The 19,851-nt window shown below is 39.4% G+C and overlaps 1 protein-coding gene across 1 annotated transcript in view; it reads right to left on the bottom strand.

Moving 5' to 3' along the window:
* Positions 1 to 1,014: 1,014 nt before the first annotated feature.
* LOC140135467 (uncharacterized) overlaps positions 1,015 to 19,851 on the bottom strand; it is a 28,406-nt gene continuing 9,569 nt past the window's right edge. Inside the window, exon 2 of the mRNA XM_072156974.1 lies at positions 1,015 to 2,699. Coding sequence (XP_072013075.1) covers positions 1,323 to 2,699 — 1,377 coding nt within the window. The 3' untranslated portion in view covers positions 1,015 to 1,322. The remainder of the gene's footprint in view (positions 2,700 to 19,851) is intronic.

Genomic DNA, 19,851 nt, shown 5'->3' with positions numbered 1-19,851 from the left:
CCATCGCTTTATAGCAAAGAGATAGCAGCAGATAAGAACTGTAATCAAATTGTAATGTTTTTCTTAAAAATGCTCTAAAGAAAGACTGGAAGCTTTAAAAACCTACTCTGGAAATGACACTTTGTAATTGAACACCAAGGATAGATACTAATTTAAAAATAGCAAGTGACAACAGGTGATTGGGTGTCTTTATTTTAAACTTTCAGCTCTGAGACCGAACTTAAAGGTCGTTCCCTACAGATGGTCCCCATGCAGATTCTCATGTTCTGAGAGACCACCAGACATAACAGTCAAAATTGGATGTTGGTATAACTTTAAAAGTTAATATGCCATTTTAGTATGGGTCAACTGGTTACACATTTGATGTTGTGTCAGTTCCAAGCTGATAGCATAACCATAACACTTGCATTTCCAGCTAAACGCATAGGAGGGATACACACATATTTTCATGTATCAAATCTTATTTTGCTTCTGAGGTTACCTACAAAAATCTGGAAAAGGTATCAATATACATTTGCTCTCATTTGTAGGTGACATTCCAATGCTGAGTTTGAAGAAGCTACCTTTTACAGAACCAAAGTTATAAAAGCAGAGGTAGAACTTATTGACTGACCCTCGTATAACATTAAACGATTTTGTATTTGATGGGTCACTAATTGTGTGCTTTGACCAATCATTATAACCAGGCGCGTAGCAAGCGGGGGGACAGGGTGGACGAAGTCCATGGGCCCTGAGGGTTCAGGGCCCCTGAGCACAAAAGCAAAAAATTAAATAAGGGCTGATAATGGAGAGCAGGGCCGGATTTTTTATACCATTGGGCCAGATGGGCCCGGGTCCAGGGCCCCCCAAATTGCCCTATGCATCTTTCTTTAAACCCCAATAACGAGTTCGGGGCCTCCAAATTTTGGCCTGGCCCAGGGCCCCATAAGGTAGGCTAAATCCCGCATGGTTAAAAGGGCCCGTACTGCTCCTTGTCCATGGGCCCCCGATGCTCTTGCTACGCCCCTGATTATAACCCTCTTTATCATGAATAACTACACAATCAAGTACGTCATTATACATACATGGTTGTAAATAATAAATGCAACATGTGTGTATGTATAGGTATTAATTAAGGTATAAGTTGAAAAACCAACTTGCAACTTTAGCAGGGATATGGTTTATATTTGGAATTCTTTTATGCCATTTAGTATTCCATATTGCGGTGAAAGTCTTGTTTCTCGTTAGTATGATCCATTTCATGTGTAATCTAATCCTTCTAGTTTCCACCTGTCTGTGAGAAACTCTTAGTACAATACTGACATCAATATGGCTTCTTTATCTTAGGTATGAATTCTTTCATGTCTAGTCTTGTGACTTGCCACTGAAAACCTCTTGTGGCAATACTGGCATCGGTATGGTTTCTCCTTGGTATGAACCCTTTCATGACTTGTCTTTTGATCTGCCCGCAAGAAACTCTTGTTACAATACTGGCATTGGTATGGTTTGTCTTTGGTATGAACCCCTTCATGTATAGTCTTGACACTTGCGCGTGAGAAAGTTTTGTTGCAATACTGGCATCGATATGGTTTCTCTTTGGTATGAACCCTTTCATGTGCAGTCTTGGCACTTGCCTGTGAAAAGGTCTTGTTGCAATACTGGCATCGATATGGTTTCTCTTTGGTATGAATTCTTTCATGTACGGTCTTGTGACCTGCCTGTGAAAAGGTCTTGTTGCAATACTGGCATCGATATGTTTTCTCTTTGGTATGAACCCTTTCATGTACAGTCTTGGCACTCGCGTTTGAGAAACTCTTGTAACAATACTGGCATCGATATGGTTTCTCTTTGGTATGAACCCTTTCATGTACAGTCTTTTCACTCGCATGTGAGAAATTTGTGTTACAATACTGGCATCGATATGGTTTCTCTAATGTATGAATCTTTTCATGTCTAGTCTTTCCATATGCCTGTGAGAAACTCTTGTTACAATACTGGCATCGATATGGTTTCTCTTTGGTATGAACCCTTTCATGTACAGTTTTGGCACTCGCGTGTAAGAAATTCTTGTTACAATACTGGCATCGATATGTTTTCTCTTTGGTGTGAACCCTTTCATGTACAGTCTTGGCACTCGCGTGTGAAAAAGACTTGTTGCAATACTGACATCGATATGGTTTCTCTTTGGTATGAACCCTTTCATGTATAGTCCTGTGACCGGCCTCTGAGAAAGTCTTGTTGCAATACTGACATCGATATGGCTTCTCTTTGCTATGAATTCTTTCATGTACAGTCTTGGTACTTGCATGTGAGAAGGTCTTGTTGCAATACTGGCATCGGTATGGTTTCTCCTTGGTATGAACCCTTTCATGACTTGTCTTTTGATCTGCCCGCATGAAACTCTTGTTACAATACTGGCATTGATATGGTTTCTCTTTTGTATGAACCCCTTCATGTTTAGTCTTGACACTCGCGCGTGAGAAAGTTTTGTTGCAATACTGGCATCGATATGGTTTCTCTTTGGTATGAACCCTTTCATGTACAGTCTTGTTACTTGCCCGTGAGAAGGTCTTGTTGCAATACTGGCATTGGTATGTTTTCTCTTTGGCATGAACCCTTTTATGTCCAATCTTATCACCTGCCATGATAACGGTTTCTGTTTGGTACAAACTATTTTCATAAGTCTTGTTACATACCCGTGAGAAATTCTTCTTGCAAGTCTGGAAAAAATAAAAAATATAACATGAACAGGTCAACATTTACATGCAACTTAAAACACATCATTTATAAATAACCAAATTCATGAAAAGACGGGTAAAATCTTTTAGAATTAAAAAGCATGGGCTCCAGTTCATCGGGTTTTGTCCCGGTATAATTCAGTAGCAAACGCTTTATAAAATCTCATACCGAGCACAACTTTTACGGGGCCTGTTAAAGAAATTTTCCATACAAAATAGTTTAACTGGACCACTGCATAACACGCTCATTAAGGGGTGGGTCACACACCTTTTTGAAATTCGCGATATAATACAAATTTTATGGCAAATGATTAAAAATTGATATTTGTGAATTTTAACAGTCCTCGAAGTAAATTGTATAAATCTAAAGATATGTACTTAAAGTGTATGTAGCTGGGATGAAAAGCCGTCCATCATATGAAAATTTTGACCTTTTGTATTGAAGATATAGATTTTCCCCCAAACACCAAAAACAATTAAGATGTTTTGGGGAAAAACTTAAATATGAAAGTTCAAAATTTTCAATTGATGGTCGGCTTCATCAAGGTTTAATAGCTTTTAATGGGGTTTAAGTCCTGCAAAGGTCGTGGTGAATTCTACTGTAGACATGACTACATCATGTAGGATATCAAACAAGCTCATGTTCCCCTTAACCCCGATATGTTTGTATATCATCCATTCATAGAATAACCTATGAATGTGTGGGGTAAAAAAATTCGATACTCCTCAACTTGAGGTCAGATTTTGAGTGATGAGTATTGCATGACGGTTAATGGACCAAGAGCTGTAGGCATTCCTGTATTGTTTGTGATATTTGTACAATGTGTGAAATAAAATACGTTTTTAACATATATTATGTGTGAATCTGTCTGATTTTTTTACTCTTTCTGGTGTTTTAATAAATTTATAATTAAAAGACACAACAAAATATTGTTAATTCCACCGTAAATGATCGTTTTAAAATGGTATTCATTTACTTGCCCTCTCCCCTGAGAAAAATATCCTTCCGAAACGCCACCACTTTTCTGATTTTCGCGACACTATATACACGTAGTAAACGCCCAAAACACGATACGATGCAATCGGATCATGATAACATGCATATTCATGATCGATAAATGATATATTATTCATAAGTAGTGTTTATTTCCGCATATTAAATAGAGAAGGGGTGTGCAACACTCGCCGATTGACCAATCAGAGACCCGCATTATCACCTTTCAATTCTGACGACAATGTCACACCGATGACCTCTCAATAATTTGTGTGATTTGCGTGACCTGGAAATTCGAACGCACTTTCACCCGCGATTTTTACAATTTCTTGCCGGAAATGGGAGCAGGTGGGAGTTTCACTTTGTTTACATGTGAGATGCGATCGTGAACAACCGGAGATTCGGATGATGTTTTCTTAATTTTGTGAGTAATAATCATGTATATTCCAGATTAATTCACTGGGGGACTGATACATACAAATAATCAACTGAGTAAATTTCACCGAACTGAATAAAATCATGAAATTATTTAGGGACACTGACAAATGTCAGTACAATCATGCAATACATCAGTGCATCCCGACTTGATATGTAAGCTTACAAATAAATAAGTGATAAATATAACATGATAATGGAAATGCCACCAGCCATGCGCGGCGAAATCGACGGCATTCACTATTCTACAAGTAGTCATGGTATAGTGGCTGGCATCTATGCATCACAGATCCTGGCATGCATGGGCCCAGGGCCAAGCCGCCTGGCATACCATGCATTATGTATGGTAGTACAGCACTCAGTAGGTCTACTTTTTGCACCATTGTAATGGCCATTGGTGTACATGCCCTGTGAACGACTATAAAGCCTGAACTTGAGTGCTTTAATTACATTAAAATTTATCATTTATTTAAACCGGGTCGCCCTGTTTTTATTCTGAGCTCATCGATCGAGTACTGAATAAATACGTCTCCTGCGTGTGTATATTGAATCATTGAATAAGTGACGTACTGTATAAACTGTATGCATATACCTTGGTAGACTAGAACGTCTTGTTTGTACATCCTATCAGCTGCGTGTAGCTCCATCAATAATCATGATATAAATAATACGATTGGCAAGATTATACATTATTGTAGGCGCTGTACGTCAACTTGACGCATAAACTGTGTGTATATCGCTATTCAGGCCGCCCTTGCCCAAACTCGATTTCTAGTGAGCGATTTTCCACTCGCCATAGACACTAAATATCACTCGCTGCAAATCTCTCAAAATCAGCCATCGAATCAGCCATTTCAGCATTAAATCGAGTCTGTGCCCTTTTAAGCGGAAAAAGTCACAAATTTGAGCGCGCTTTCAACATAAATACATAAATACCGTATTAAGACAGAAGCTCTATTTTATTTTTATACCCAAGTGGTATTTGTGAAAATTCGACCACTCCCTAGCTTCGTGCTAGCGAGTGATTAACCACTGGCCTTTAAAATCTAAACGGCAAGCCCTGCTATTTGTCTTTAATATGTCTTGTTTGAATCCCATCAGCTGTGTGAAGCTCCCGATATATTAATGATGATAATTATAGGGTGAGCTAAATTCACGCACTGTAGGCGCTTTTACCTCATTTGCGCTCTCTCCGCTTTTTTACCTCATTTGTTTGGCTCGAAATTAAAAGGGTCAATGTGATCAGTAGCTATTCAATGAAAACTGACATTTAGATATAGGAATCTATTTTGATGCAAATCACACATTGCTTTAAGGGGGGTACTACACCCCTGCCCAATTTTGTGCCTATTTTTTGCATTTTTCTCAAAAATTATAGCGCATTGGGGACAAGTAAGATATGTAGGCCTATATTATAGGGGCAAGGACTACAACTACTGCAATGGAAATTTTATTTCAGCACAGGGAAAACCAATATTTGATTAATAAATCAATAACTACTTGCTTAATTTTCAGTACAGTAGGTGTAGTCCTTGCCCCTATAATATACATAGGCCTATCCGGGGGCCTATCCCCTTAAAGCAACCCCCCTTAAAGCAACTGCATGTGCACAACCATTCCTGTTCGTTTGGCTTTACCTGAAGTGTTGGGTAGTATCGCTACTATTAGTACTAGTACCGAAAGAACCATGATCAGGATCAGGGGCCATGATAATCAATTGAGATTTGCTAGTAATGGCCATACACTGCATAGAACTTAGCTCTACCATTGTCTACAGTCTATGCACTAAAATAGACAGTCTCTACAACTACATGGTCTGTATGCACAGACAAGCTCTAGTCTCAGCATAGTAAAATTTGGTTCACCTCAAGTTTGGTAGTGATGTCAATTGTCAATGCTTTGTGCGGTTAGGGCGCAAGCGTGCCGACAAGTCACACCTGAATGCGGGCATGTACACTCAGTGAGTTTAAATTCATGTGCGATTCCAAATATGCACATATGTCAATCACTGCCATGTGTCTTGAGGTGCATAATTTTTGATTCATCAGGCAAAAAAAATGTTAGGTTGCCCTCAGACTCTTGTTTTATTAATTTTTAAAACTAGATACAAATATCTAGGAGCCGTTTTTTTATTTTTTTTAAATTTCGACCAACTTCGAGAAATTTGCACCAAAAATGGTCAAAAAATGCTGAATTGTCAAAAAAATCATAAAAAAGGGCAACCAAACAATTTACTTTGGCCTCACTAAATTTTGATACTCCTATTTTTGTTTCATTTCATTTTATGAGAAAAAGTTATTGAAATCTTTAAAACTATAGACCCAATTACAGCAAAAGTATACATATTTGGAAAGCTTATGTTCCAAGCAATGCAACTGTGCAAAATGGAAGTTGGTATTCAGGGTGTGTAAGGAAAAATATAGTGTGATATCATGAAAAACCCTGGTTTTACTTGAAATTAATAATTTATTGCATTTGCTATTTAGTACTTGTATTGAATGAAACAACTCAAAAGAAATCTAATTTTGTTACAGGTTACACTATACAGGGTGTAAAATAATAAGTAAGTTCATGCACTTAAAGGCTCGGATAGCAACATTTGCACAGTATTTTTTTTGTGGGATAAAAATCTTGTGAATTGGACGATCTTTAGGGACCGTTCACAAACACTTGTAAGGGGGGGCCTGATGCAAAAAAATGTCATCATGAAAATTTTTTGGGCCCCCCCCCCTTTACAGACCTCAAAAATTTCAGGCCCCCCCTTTTTTTTGACATGAAAATTATGGGTCAACCCCATAGAAAAGCATATAAACTAGATTTTTCCAGGAAAATTTGTGGTAATTTTTTTCAGGGCCCCCCCTTAGGAGGGTGAACAATTTTCAGGGCCCCCTTTTTGCATCAGGCCCCCCTTACAAGTATTTGTGAACAGTGCCTTAGCTTGTTTTCTTTGTTGAAAGGGACTCAGTGCAGAGTGTACTTCCATCATGTATCTAATATTCAATTTCCTGTAAATTTCATGAATACAGGTAACAGTATCATCAACGACAGGCATAATCATGGTCAACCAGAACCAGCATGATGACAGTACATTGTATCTCAGTTGAGCTGTTGAGAATGAACATCTGCAGGGACTTCTTGCTATACTTTAAATCAAGGATGATGACTTCTGTTCAAAACAGAAGCAGAGAAAGAATACATGCAACAGGTAATATATTTATTTATGTTTTTTTTTTTGGGGGGGGGGTTGTGAAGACAAGCATGCCTGTGTCATATTTTCTGCTCAAGTTTGTCTGTAGCACTGTATGATGTGTCATGGAGTTACTTGAGGGAGGCCTGGGAATCACTCATTTGAACAGTAAACGGAATGAATGAATGAATGAATCTTATCTCCTTAAAATAAACCAAATACAATAAAATTTAAGGCTGTGACCTATCGGGTATTGACGTATTTGGGTACCCGAGGTGAATTTCGGCGGGTAACCTGGTACCCGTATCAAACATATTTTTTTAAGTTATTTATTTTTTCGGCTTTGTAGTGTCCCTGGACCTAGAGCCAATTAAATGCTAGGATCATTCAATTTTCATGGCTGACTTATTCAAAAAAAAAAAAAAAATGTAGGTCTATGCCATTTGAATAAATTTGTACTCATATGTCATACGCTATTAATGATTTCAAAATTGATACAAATTCAATGAATGAATAAGTCAACAATGAATTATCCTAGCATTCAGCTCTAGGTCCAGGGCCATTACAAACCCGAAAAAAATAAATAACTTAAATTTTTTTTCAAATTTGGGTAATCACTAATCCGTAAATGGAATTTATATCCGGATAGTGAAAAATGTCATGCCATTTTGAAGCTTAACTGTTGAAATATGGTGCAAAAATGGAATAAATTTGAGTAGTGCGAAGAAATGTGCACTTTGGGGGCTAAAATGGTCAAATATGAGGTTAATTTGATCAGAACAGGTGTCAACATTGGGGGGATGATTGTATGGACCATTCCCTAGGCAAAATATTTGGGGGGATTTATCACCCCGTGATCTACGCCTAATCGCCTATGATATAATTATGTTTTTATTTAATGACTTTTTGTTTATTGTTATCCTTGCATTGCAAGCAAATTGAAAAATATACCACCGCTTTTTACGGCGACAGTAGTACTACTTCCAACTTCCAAGCTCTTTCGTGTGCTCGATCTGATGATGTATACTAGTAGTTATTAGTTTGACAGGATGTACCCTTCCTAGGTTATAGCAGAGAAAGTCAAATGTCACATTTTTGGTCTAAGGGGTCAAAAATATCAGAGTGCTCTGATTTGGACAAAAGGTGTATCAAAATGTTTGTTTTCATACAACAATTCAAATAAAGATAGGATTTAACAATTTAATGAATAAATCTAGGATGTTTCACTTTCCATGTGTTGCAATAGGTGCAGGTCAATAGGCCTCAATGGTATTTTTAACTTGACCTATTTTGAGAAGCTTGATGTGAATAAAAAAATGCAGTACTTGGTCAACTTGTTTATGGTGTGTGCCAATGTTATATACTGAAAATTTCAACACCTTTTGTAAATAGGTTATAATTTTTACTAATTTGACCTCAGATGACCCCAGGGTGACATTGGATGACCCCAAAATGACCTAAACTTATAACTCTAAATGTTGACTGTACCTACCAAGTTTCATGCCCATATATGAGCTTTTACTAATTTGACCTCAGATGACCCGTGGTGACCTTGGAGGACCCCAAAATGACCTTCAAAAAATGCTGCTTTAAATGTTGACTGTACCTACCAAGTTTCATGCCCATACGACACTTTTTAGTAATTTGACCTTAGATGACCCCTGGGAGGGGACCCGTGGTCGGATGACTTAACGAACATAGACATCTTCTTGCCATGACAGAACTACACCCATCCACCGAGTTTGAGCCCCGTGGGACCTAGTTTCATGCCCATATGACAGTTTTAGTCATTTGACCTCAAATGACCCCTGGGATGGAGCCCGGGGTCGGACGACTTAACGAACATAAACATCTTCTTGCCAGGACAGAACTACACCCACCCACCGAATTTGAGTCCCGCACGACCTAGTTTCATGCCCATATGACAGTTTGTAGTCATTTGACCTCAAATGACCCCTGGGAGGGGGCCCCGGGGTCGGATGACTTAACGATTTATTGGGACGTTTATCGGCAGTCAACGAGTAATGCTGTGAGATGTTGGCCCAATGGAGTAATATTCTAAGTCCAACATGCTCCAAGAGCATGTTTTGAATGCACACTGCTCCAGGAGCATATTATATGCTCCTTGAGCATTGTGCATTCAAAACATGCTCCTGGAGCATGTTGACTTAGAATATTACTCCAGATTATTCATGCTCTGTGCAGCTCTTCCTGGAGCAGCTGCTCCTGGAGCAGCAGCTCCTGGAGCCTAAAATTATGCTCCAAGAGCAGTTGCGAATAATCTGGAGTAATATTCTAAGTCCAACATGCTCCAAGAGCATGTTTTGAATGCACACTGCTCCAGGAGCATATATATATGTTGGACATGCTCCTTGAGCATTGTACATTCAAAACATGCTCCTGGAGCATGTTGGACTTAGAATATTACTCCAGATTATTCATGCTCCGTGCAGCTCTTCCTGGAGCAGCTGCTCCTGGAGCATAATTTAGGACCAAAATCTCTTTGAGATTTTGGCCTAAAATTATGCTCCAAGAGCAGTTGCGAATAATCTGGAGTAATATTCTAAGTCCAACATGCTCCAAGAGCATGTTTTGAATGCACACTGCTCCAGGAGCATATATATATCGTTATGAATACGGCAGACGGCCGAATCCAGATTCGGATTTTGGTAAATTCATTTTACACATGCATTACATTTGAATTCGAGAACAAGGGATCAATGCTATATCTATAGAGGGCAGCATATCGATTTTTTAACGGTTGCCGTCGGTGACCGTACTGTGATGCACCGTCAACTAACCTTGTATGCCGCCCTCTTTTGATTACTTATTTATGCTGTTATCATCTGGTCTCCGTTAAAAAAATGATATGCTGCCCTCTATCATGTCGTTATGAATACGGCAGACGGCCGAATTGATCCCTTGTTCTCTAATTCAAATGTAATGCATTCGTAAAATAAATTTACCAAAAGACGAATCCGGATTCGGCCGTATTCATAACGATATGTTGGACATGCTCCTTGAGCATTGTACATTCAAAACATGCTCCTGGAGCATGTTGGACTTAGAATATTACTCCAGATTATTCATGCTCCGTGCAGCTCTTCCTGGAGCAGCTGCTCCTGGAGCATAATTTAGGACCAAAATCTCTTTGAGATTTTGGCCTAAAATTATGCTCCAAGTGCAGTTGCGAATAATCTGGAGTAATATTCAGACTCCAACATGCTCCAAGAGCATGTTTTGAATGCACACTGCTCCAGGAGCATATATATGTTGGACATGCTCCTTGAGCATTGTGCATTCAAAACATGCTCCTGGAGCATGTTGGACTTAGAATATTACTCCAGATTATTCATGCTTGGAGCAGCTCTTCCTGGAGCACTCAGCAGCTGTTCCTGGAGCATAATTGAGGACCAAAATCTCACAGAAGCACAACTACTTGGATATTCTGTGACATTTGTCATTTGATGTTTTTTGCAAGCTTTTGGGAGATGGACGCATGTGAAATGGAATCTGTTGCATTTAGTAGTGGGTAATTTCATATTTAGACTGACCTATGATTACACAGTGTATAGTGCTATCTACTGAAGATAACAGACACACTGATCAGCATGCGGTGTAAAGTGCTATCAACTGAAGATAACGTATATACCACTGATTACTGTGTATGGTGTTATCTACTGAAGATAACAGGCACACTGCTGATCATGCAGTGTAAACTACTATCAACTGAAGATAACAGATATACCACTGATTACATACCGTATAGTGCTATCTACTGAAGATAACAGACACACTGCTGATCGTGCAGTGTAAAGTGCTATCAACTGAAGATAACAGTGTACCGTATGGTGCTATCTACTGAAGATAACAGACACACTGCTGATCATGCAGTATGAAGTGCTATCAACTGAAGATAACAGATATACCACCGATTACAGTGTATGGTGTTATCTACTGAAGATAGCAAACACACTGTTGATCATGCAGTGTAAAGTACTATCTACTGAAGATATTAGATATTACAGTCATCTTAAGCTATTTAAATGCAGGCACTTAATTTAATGCCCCCGTGGCCAGATGGGTGCTGACATTACAGCTTGTAGACAGGATGGGTCACATGGGCATTAAAATTAAGTGCCTTAAATAGCCTAGGATGACGGAGAGTGCTGAAGATAGCAGACACACTGCTGATCATGCAGTGTAAAGTGCTATCAACTGAAGGGTTATTAGTCAATAAATACAGCAACTTAGTTTTAATCCATAAACCTTACCCTAAATGTCACTTTTACCTGTAACCTAAGCCCTAATTCAGACTCTAAAATAGCAGTCAGTTGGTCACTTATAGTTCCATTCCATGCATGTCTCAGAATTATTACCTACCAGCCCAGTCTAATTAAAAAATGACCCACCACTAAATACACCAGAATCTATTACATATGCACCCATCTCCTAAAAGCTCACACAAAAATATCAAAAATTACAGAAAATCCAAGAGGAACATTGCCAAATTGGCATAAATCAAAAATGGCCACTTATACAGGGGTGACATTTCAAAGTTGGTCAAATCTTGTTAAAAAGCCGACGATACCAATTTATTCCCCTCGTCATAGGGATTGAGTATACAGCTCTTGAGTAATAGGGAAAAAGGTCAAATGTCAAAATTTGGGTACCACAGGGAATAAAGATGTAAAAATTCTATGATTGTGAGAAAAACAAACTCGGATTGCTATGCTTGCAAAAACATTTTAAACAAAGAAAAGTTTGTCATATCTCAGGTGGTTGTTACTTTGGTAACATGCAGTGGGGGTAAACTAAAATCATCAAATTTTGCTGAAATTTGCCCCTAAAAGTAGACAATTCCCTAATTTTGGGTTTTAATGGGGGAACAAGGGGGAAAGAGTTCAGAATGGGGGAATTTCCTCCCAGGCTCCGCCACTGGGCTGAAGGAATAATTTGAAACCAGTTTCATTAAAATTAGAATATTTTTCAACTGTAGCTGCCTGTGGACCCCAAAATTTGACCTATCACCTTTTTGCCTATAACTCAAGAACTCATGTTGGAGACAGGTCAAACTATACTTTTTCTTCATCCTTATATGAGTAACTATGGATATTATCCAGAGTAGAATAAGTTTGAAATCTCACACATGCATAAGTGGCCATTTTGGATTCATGCAAAAATTAAGCATTGTTCCACTACTTTGACTTCTGGTGAATTTTATTGATATTAATATGTTTTTCTGAAAAGAATGGATGATAAATAGAACTCGCCCAATTTGCAAAACCGCAATGCCCCTCAAATAGCGAGCGAGTTCTATTCGCAAACCGTGATACCCCTCTAATAGCAAGCATCTTACAGTAGATCATTGTGTGAGGGCCTGCTTGGAAAGCAGTGCTTGCCACTGAAGTAGTTTAAAGATTTCACAAATCAAATCAAACCGGTACAGGAGTCGAGCTCACAGCCTGTCTGTACTAGGTGGTTATATGAATTATGTTGCAATTAGTGGTGGGTTATTCAGGTTAAGCCCTTATTTACCTTTGACTGGGCTATCTCTTCCACAACAGTTTAAAAAAAACACACAATACAGTTTCATTCATGTGAAGTCACAAATTTAGCACTCCAGTTCTTAAATATAGTCTGATAAAATGTCACTTTAATATATTACCAAAGATAATTCATTTCACCTCTTGATTTTTGCTGAATACTTGTACTTTACATTATACTTTAACATTGTTTGCCAAATGTGTAGATTGAATGACCAACAAGAAAATGTACGCTCTATACAAAAAGCATATTTGTTTATGGCAGCTATCATTCATGAGATACATTGTAGATTGATGTCCTGAGGTCCCTTTTTCAAATCATCATGCCACTGTGAAACAAAAAAATAAGAAGAAGAACATGATTATTTAAAAAGCTTGAATTATAAAACCATTTGATGTATGAGCAATACATGCAATGCATAGATGAAATCTACCAACATGAATTTCAATTTTCAACCAATGAATTTCTTGGATCTTGTATTCTATATCTACCTGTAGAAGTTTAAACTGGAGGTATGATTGGGAGGTCTATTTTTGGAGTCAGGGTACTGTGTCAGAACATTCAGCTAGAACAGATTTGAAAGCTGAAGTTGTCTGATGAGTAACGGGGGCAAGGTGGCGCAGCGGTACAGGTTCTACCTCAATAATCAGAGTTTTGCAAGTTTGAGCCCCAGCAGTGCCATCGTGTTGTGCCATTGTATCGAACAAGGCGCTTTACTTCACTTGCCTTTCTCTACCCAGGGGTGAAATGGGGAGCTTTTAGGAATATTGTCCATTTAGCACCGTCCAAAGGTATGAGCATGCTTTAGGCATTGAATGGCAGCTGACACATTCTAACAACAGCGGAATAAATTTAAAGCGCTTTGATACATGTGAAAGGCGCTGTATAAATGGCAGCATTTATTAATGGTGGATGTAAGCAAGTTGTTCCACTCTTTTACTGAATGAAAGAATTGAACATTGTACAATTCGTATCCTCTGAACATTTTCCCCAATACTTGACTTGGCTATGAGTATGAAACTGCTTAACCCTAACCACCTCAGGGTTTTTTTGGCAACGGGAAGGGAAATAAGGAAGGAATAAAGAGAGAAAACAAAGAGAGAAGTTGTTTGCTCTGGGTGGGATTCAATTTATCCCAATTTTCAACAATTTGTTTTCTGTATTTAGTTTTGATGTTGACTGTAGTCTACTTACCAATTTACAGCAACAGATCAATTGTATCCATTTCCACATTGATAAGCTGGGTCAACTGCAAACCAAGCACACACAAACATAAAAGCATTTAATATAAAATATGACTAAGGGACCTATCATTATTTACAGCAGGGGGGAATGGGCGTTTTGGAAAAAATATTGACAGGAAAATTTGCGTCCGCTCAAAAGTTTCGGATAGCCCTTGTTTTCCCGGGTGCACCGCTCAGTCCGACACGCCGCTAGTCCGACAACACAAATTCCCTATACTTAGAGGTGCGTCAGTCCGAAAATGAAAAGCACGGCGCTGCCGCTAGTCCGAAAAAAAGCATGCGCTAGTTTGAAAATGAAAACCACTGCAACAGTCCGACACGCCGCTAGTCCGAATCTGAAGACACAGTTTTCATTCCGACACGCCGCTAGTCCGAATCCGAAATACACTGCGCTAGTCCAAATTTGGAAAACACTTCTTCAGTCCGACACTGCGCTAGTCCGAAACTGAAAACCATGGCGCTAGTCCGAAACTGAAAACTACAGAGCTGAAAAACACTGCGCTAGTCCGAATCTGAGAAACACTGCGCTAGTCCGAATATCAGACTAGCGCTGCGGTAGTAGCGCAGTGTTTCCCCAATTCAAATTCGGACTAGCGCAGAGCTTTTCAAAATCGTTTTCAGTTTTGTACTAGCGCAGTGATTTTTAGATTCGGCGCAATCTCGGACTGAAAGAGTGTTTTCCAGATTCGGACTAGCGCAGTGGTTTTCAATTTCGGACTAGCGTAGTGTTTTTCATTATCGGACTAGCGGCGTGTCGGACTGGCAAAGTGTATTTTAGATTCGGACTAGCGGCATGTCGGACTGGTGCAGTGCATTTCAGATTCGGACTAGCGGCGTGTCGGACTAGCGGCGTGCTGGACTAGCGGAGTGTCGGACTAGCGGCGTGTCGGACTAATGGCCTGTACCTGTTTTCCCGCATTTCTCCATTTAAAACTTTAAAATCCCCCCTCCTGGTTCAACAAAAAATTTTGCATTCCCCCCTCAAGAAACAAAAAAATTTCGGGTTCACACTCAAAATGCCCATCCCCCTGTCGTAAATAACGATCGCTCCCTAACATTTATAGACTAACATTGCCTATCCAATATTGTGTCGTAATGGATGGGCCTGGGGGATTGGCTGGCAAATATTTTGATTTTGAATCTAGCCAAAAGACAAAATCCAGATTAATTGTTTGTAAGTAAAATTGTTTTTTCCCCTAAAAAATGAAGTTACTTTTGCAAGGACATCCCTGTTGTTTCTTAACCGGCACAAACATCCAAGCAGTAGAATCGTGTTTTTAGCTTGCGCACTTGTAGTACGCAAACCCATTAGGCCAATTACAATTGATCCTTAGTTTCCTGTTTCCCTCGCGCGTCCAAAATCAAGAATGGAAAAATATTTAATTATTTAATTTTTATTTAGGTATTTTCATCTTTTAATTGACTTTGTAATTACTTTTATTTGCTGATATCTGTTTTTGATCATCTCAACTTTGATTATGAATATAAAACAAGAACAGTGTAGGGTCCCCTACTAATATTAATGTATAAAATCAATTATAAAGGTAAAATAATTAAATCCGTAGTCTTAGTCAAAACGACCAAATGGACTGTTGATAATAGTCACGACCATATTTTCAAAATAAAGAAAGTAATAGATAATTAATAATTAATAATTAAAAGTTGCCTCGTCCTTTATTTTCAAACTTGAAACAGGAAACTAAGTATTAATTGTGAAGGGCCTTAATATCATACGATCATCAAGGATCTACAAGTGTGCTGCTGTTGTCGGCGCATGCGCGCTGTCTTATGCTGGTTTCATACTTGCCGCTTTGAAGATGACCGGTACCTTTTACAGTTCCATGCAATCATGATCCTTAGATTGCGTGTAGTCATGGTAGTGTTAGTGTTAGGCCTATAATTTGGTTCATCAAGTTCGGTAGTGACCTAGGTGCTTATTTTGCTCGCCGCCCCAGACAAACAAGTACCTAGTCTAGACCAGTGACTTTGACAAGGTCAAGGACGCAAGCAAGCAGATTATGTTCGCGTCTACAGAACATGTTGCATTTGACGCGAGCAATATGGCGCAACAATCACGCAAACCAGCGCGTCTTTCTCTCCAGACAAGACCGCTTATTTCTCCGCGTCCAACCACCCGACCAAAATCAGCTTGGATACGTGGCTTCACCTACTGCCATGGTAAGTATGGGCACTCATACTCTAGGTGGTATGTCTATGCTTGCCGCAGTATCGAATCGCGCGCGTAAAGTTAAACGCCATGTACACGCATGTGCACAGGGGCGATTTGTCAGCACGCTTGCGGCACAACCGCGAAAGAGCATTGACATCACTACCAAACTTGAGGTGTACCAAATTATAACTTTTCAATAGAGGTAGTCATTGACATTGACTGTGACGCCAACGCCGCCATCTTGTGGGTATGAGTACCTTGTTGCTATTTGCTAAGATCACCGCGTTGACGCTTGACTGAAGAGGTGCGCAGCGCGTTGCGACTACCACGTAATCTAGGACGTAATGTCTATCGCATGGCCATGGCATGCAGTACGGCAGGACCCACTGGATGGCGGATCCCATGGAAAAGGCTATTGCTGTTGCCGATTGCTCAGACCATTTTGTTCTTAATTTCCGGCAGAAACCTAATTAATTAACCTCAGCAAGGCCAAGGACAGGTCAACGTCAAGGACAATGTCAGGAATACGTGTAAGCTCATGAACATATTAAATGAATACATGAATAACGTCCATGTTAACATGTAACATCACGACATGAACATAAGCACATGCCAGTGCATCTCACAATTACATTTACAAACATGTAAGCTTACAAAATTAAACAGACTCTTTGCAGACCAGACTCTTTGCAGATGATTGCTTAGTTTATTCTTCAGGGAAAACATCCGCCCACATTGACTCTCTTCAGAAAGATCTTCTAGAACTTGAAGAATGGCAGAACAAGTGGCAGATGTCATTTAATCCATCTAAATGCTCCATCCTTCAAGTCTCAACTAAGCGTGATCCTCCATCGAAACCAATCATCTTCTGTGGCAAGGAACTTGACCAAGTTAAATCACATCCATACCTGGGAGCTGAACTAGAAAGCAGCATGAAGTGGAAAGAACACATAAAAAGGTGACCACAAAAGCCAGTAGAGTACTGGGATTCCTGCAAAGAAACATCTGGTTTTGCTCCAAGAAAGTGAAAACAGCTGCTTATAAGACACTAGTGAGACCAGTTCTGGAATATGCTAGTTGCGTATGGGATCCGCATGTGAAGAAAGACATCAACAGCTTGGAAAGGATCCAGAGACGGGCAGCCAGATTCTGTGTCCATAATTTCAAGAGAGACGCTAGTGTAACTTCCATGCTTGAACACTTGGAATGGAGCACATTGGAAGATCGTAGGAAAAACAGCAGATTGACTATGCTGTATAAGATCCTCAATGGCCTTGTAGGTATAGACAAGACCAACTACCTGGAAGCAGCAGAACAGACTATCAGTACTAGAGGGAAGCACAAACACAGTCTGAGAAATGATTTCATCAAAAAGGATGTCCACCGGCTCTCCTTTTTCCCCCGGACATTGAGAGAATGGAATGAGTTGCCCAAAGAAGTAGCTGGAGCGCCCTCAATCGACGCCTTCAAGCAGCAGCTTCAAGCACTACCAACCCATACCAGAGCAGCACGTTAGATACCAATCCATTTCAGCACAGCACATGCACAGCACTTAGACTGATATCCAGCCTTATCCTTTTGCCATTCCCCCCTTTTTATTTCTTTTGCGCGCGAGTACCCCATACATTAAGTTGACGAAATGTGGCATATAAATAAAGCCGCCCTGTCGACGTACTTAAGAAGAAGAAGAAGAACATTGGCCCGGGACCGGGCGGGACTCAGTCAGGCCGATCAGACAGTCACATTTCTCTCAGAATTCAGCCCCGGCTTCAGCTCACGACAGACAACTGCAGACAACAAGGCTAGTGGAAAGGTTTGTGTACTCAAAGGAATGGTCAATCATGATTTCGATCATACATCAGGCGACAGGAATGCACATCCGTATTAATTTACCATGGCATGACCCGGAAGTTTTGACTGGTTAAAAAAAAAAAAAAAAAAAAAAACCTTTGTATCCGATGTCCTCAAAATTTACCCGCAAAAATCAGTTTCTAATTTCGCTTTTATCAACATTCGATTCCAAAAACAAGTATAATGTTTTAAATACCTTGTTTCTGCCGTGTGCCCGATTCTGCAGCAATAAAATATATCCATTTGGCCCGGCCATTTGGTTCATCTTTGTTGACAAACTCCGCTGAAATTGAAATCCGTCGATGTGTGTGCCTGCCAAATCTCTTTGTGTTTCGCCGCCGACCCTTCGCCCCGCCCACAATTTCTTAAAACTTTTTACAGATTTTTATCTGTCCAGGCTCCGACGTCATGCTGCCCTAGCGACCAATCTGCCCTGGCGACGGTGTGACATTTTGGTCAGATAAAAAACCGCCTTCGTTGCTCACCCCATCTATCTAAGAGATCAAGCGTTACACCGAAGTATTCTGATTGGTCCGCAATGTGAATATGAATATTAATCTCGAACTGTCAACATGAATATTAAGTAGATTCGGCCGTCTTTCATCTTGATCATGTCAAGTATATAGTGATTTATGAAAGGTTCGATCGGGAAAAGTGGTGGCGCTATATTAATAATTAATCAAACCAGCAGGGGGGACACGATACGATGAATTGATATTTATTGAATATTTTTTTATGATATTTTCTGATTACTTGTAACAAACAGAAAGAGACAAAAATATGATAAATGAACACATAATATTTTTAAGACGTATTTTATTTGACAAAACATTTTACAAACAATACAAGAATGCCTACAGCTCTTGAATGGACAGTGCTATTAAAGAGACTACAGTAAGCCAAATAATTTAGGTACTAGTTATCGTTATGAATTCGGCAGAGTGACGAATCGAGAATTTTGAGTAAATTGAGTTTTTGTATGCTTATGATTATGTTTCAGGTTGTCTTTTATTTCCACAAAAAATTAATGGTAAATCTTACTCCTCGACGTAGTTATTGAAATTTTGATTTGGACGAATCGCGCATAAGTGCGATAAATGAATTCGGCAGAGATACGAATCGTATACTTAGCTTGAGTGACCTTTACTATTTTTTTTTTTTGGCGGCAATCTTGAAGACAATTATTGAGGTGTGTGAGTTTCATCATTTGAAATGCCGGCAAAGATGGATCGTATAGAGAAGGTTCGTCCTTAGTGTCACAGCGTTTATGTCCACAGTATATTGGCAAACCCACAGCTACGTAAGGAGAAGATTATAATTTACTGCGGAGGATCCTTGAGGAAGTTATATCCTCTGTAATAATGACATTTTTGGGTAAAAATTGTGGTAAAAATCGCATAAAACGTACGTTTTTCAACCTAAATATCTGAAGTCATATTGAAATGTTTCACTTAATCCCATATCAAGAATTATTCAGCGTTGTCAGCTCTACATCTGTGCCAAATTTGGTGTATTTCCTATAAAAGAATGTAGGATTTCTCCAATATACGACATAGTGTGGCTGGACGATGGTGATAAAGGATCCATGTGTTATGAAGCCTTTGCGCTGTAAATTACACGCATGCAGTTTTCGTCCATTTTCAGTATTAAATATCAACGTGACGCCAAAACGAATCAAGCTATTTCCATGAAATTCACAGAATAAG

This window comes from Amphiura filiformis, chromosome 16, assembly GCF_039555335.1.
Source record: "Amphiura filiformis chromosome 16, Afil_fr2py, whole genome shotgun sequence".
NCBI lineage: Eukaryota > Metazoa > Echinodermata > Ophiuroidea > Amphilepidida > Amphiuridae > Amphiura > Amphiura filiformis.
Note: the sequence above shows the minus strand (reverse complement) of the source record. Positions and strands in the feature narration are given on the sequence as shown.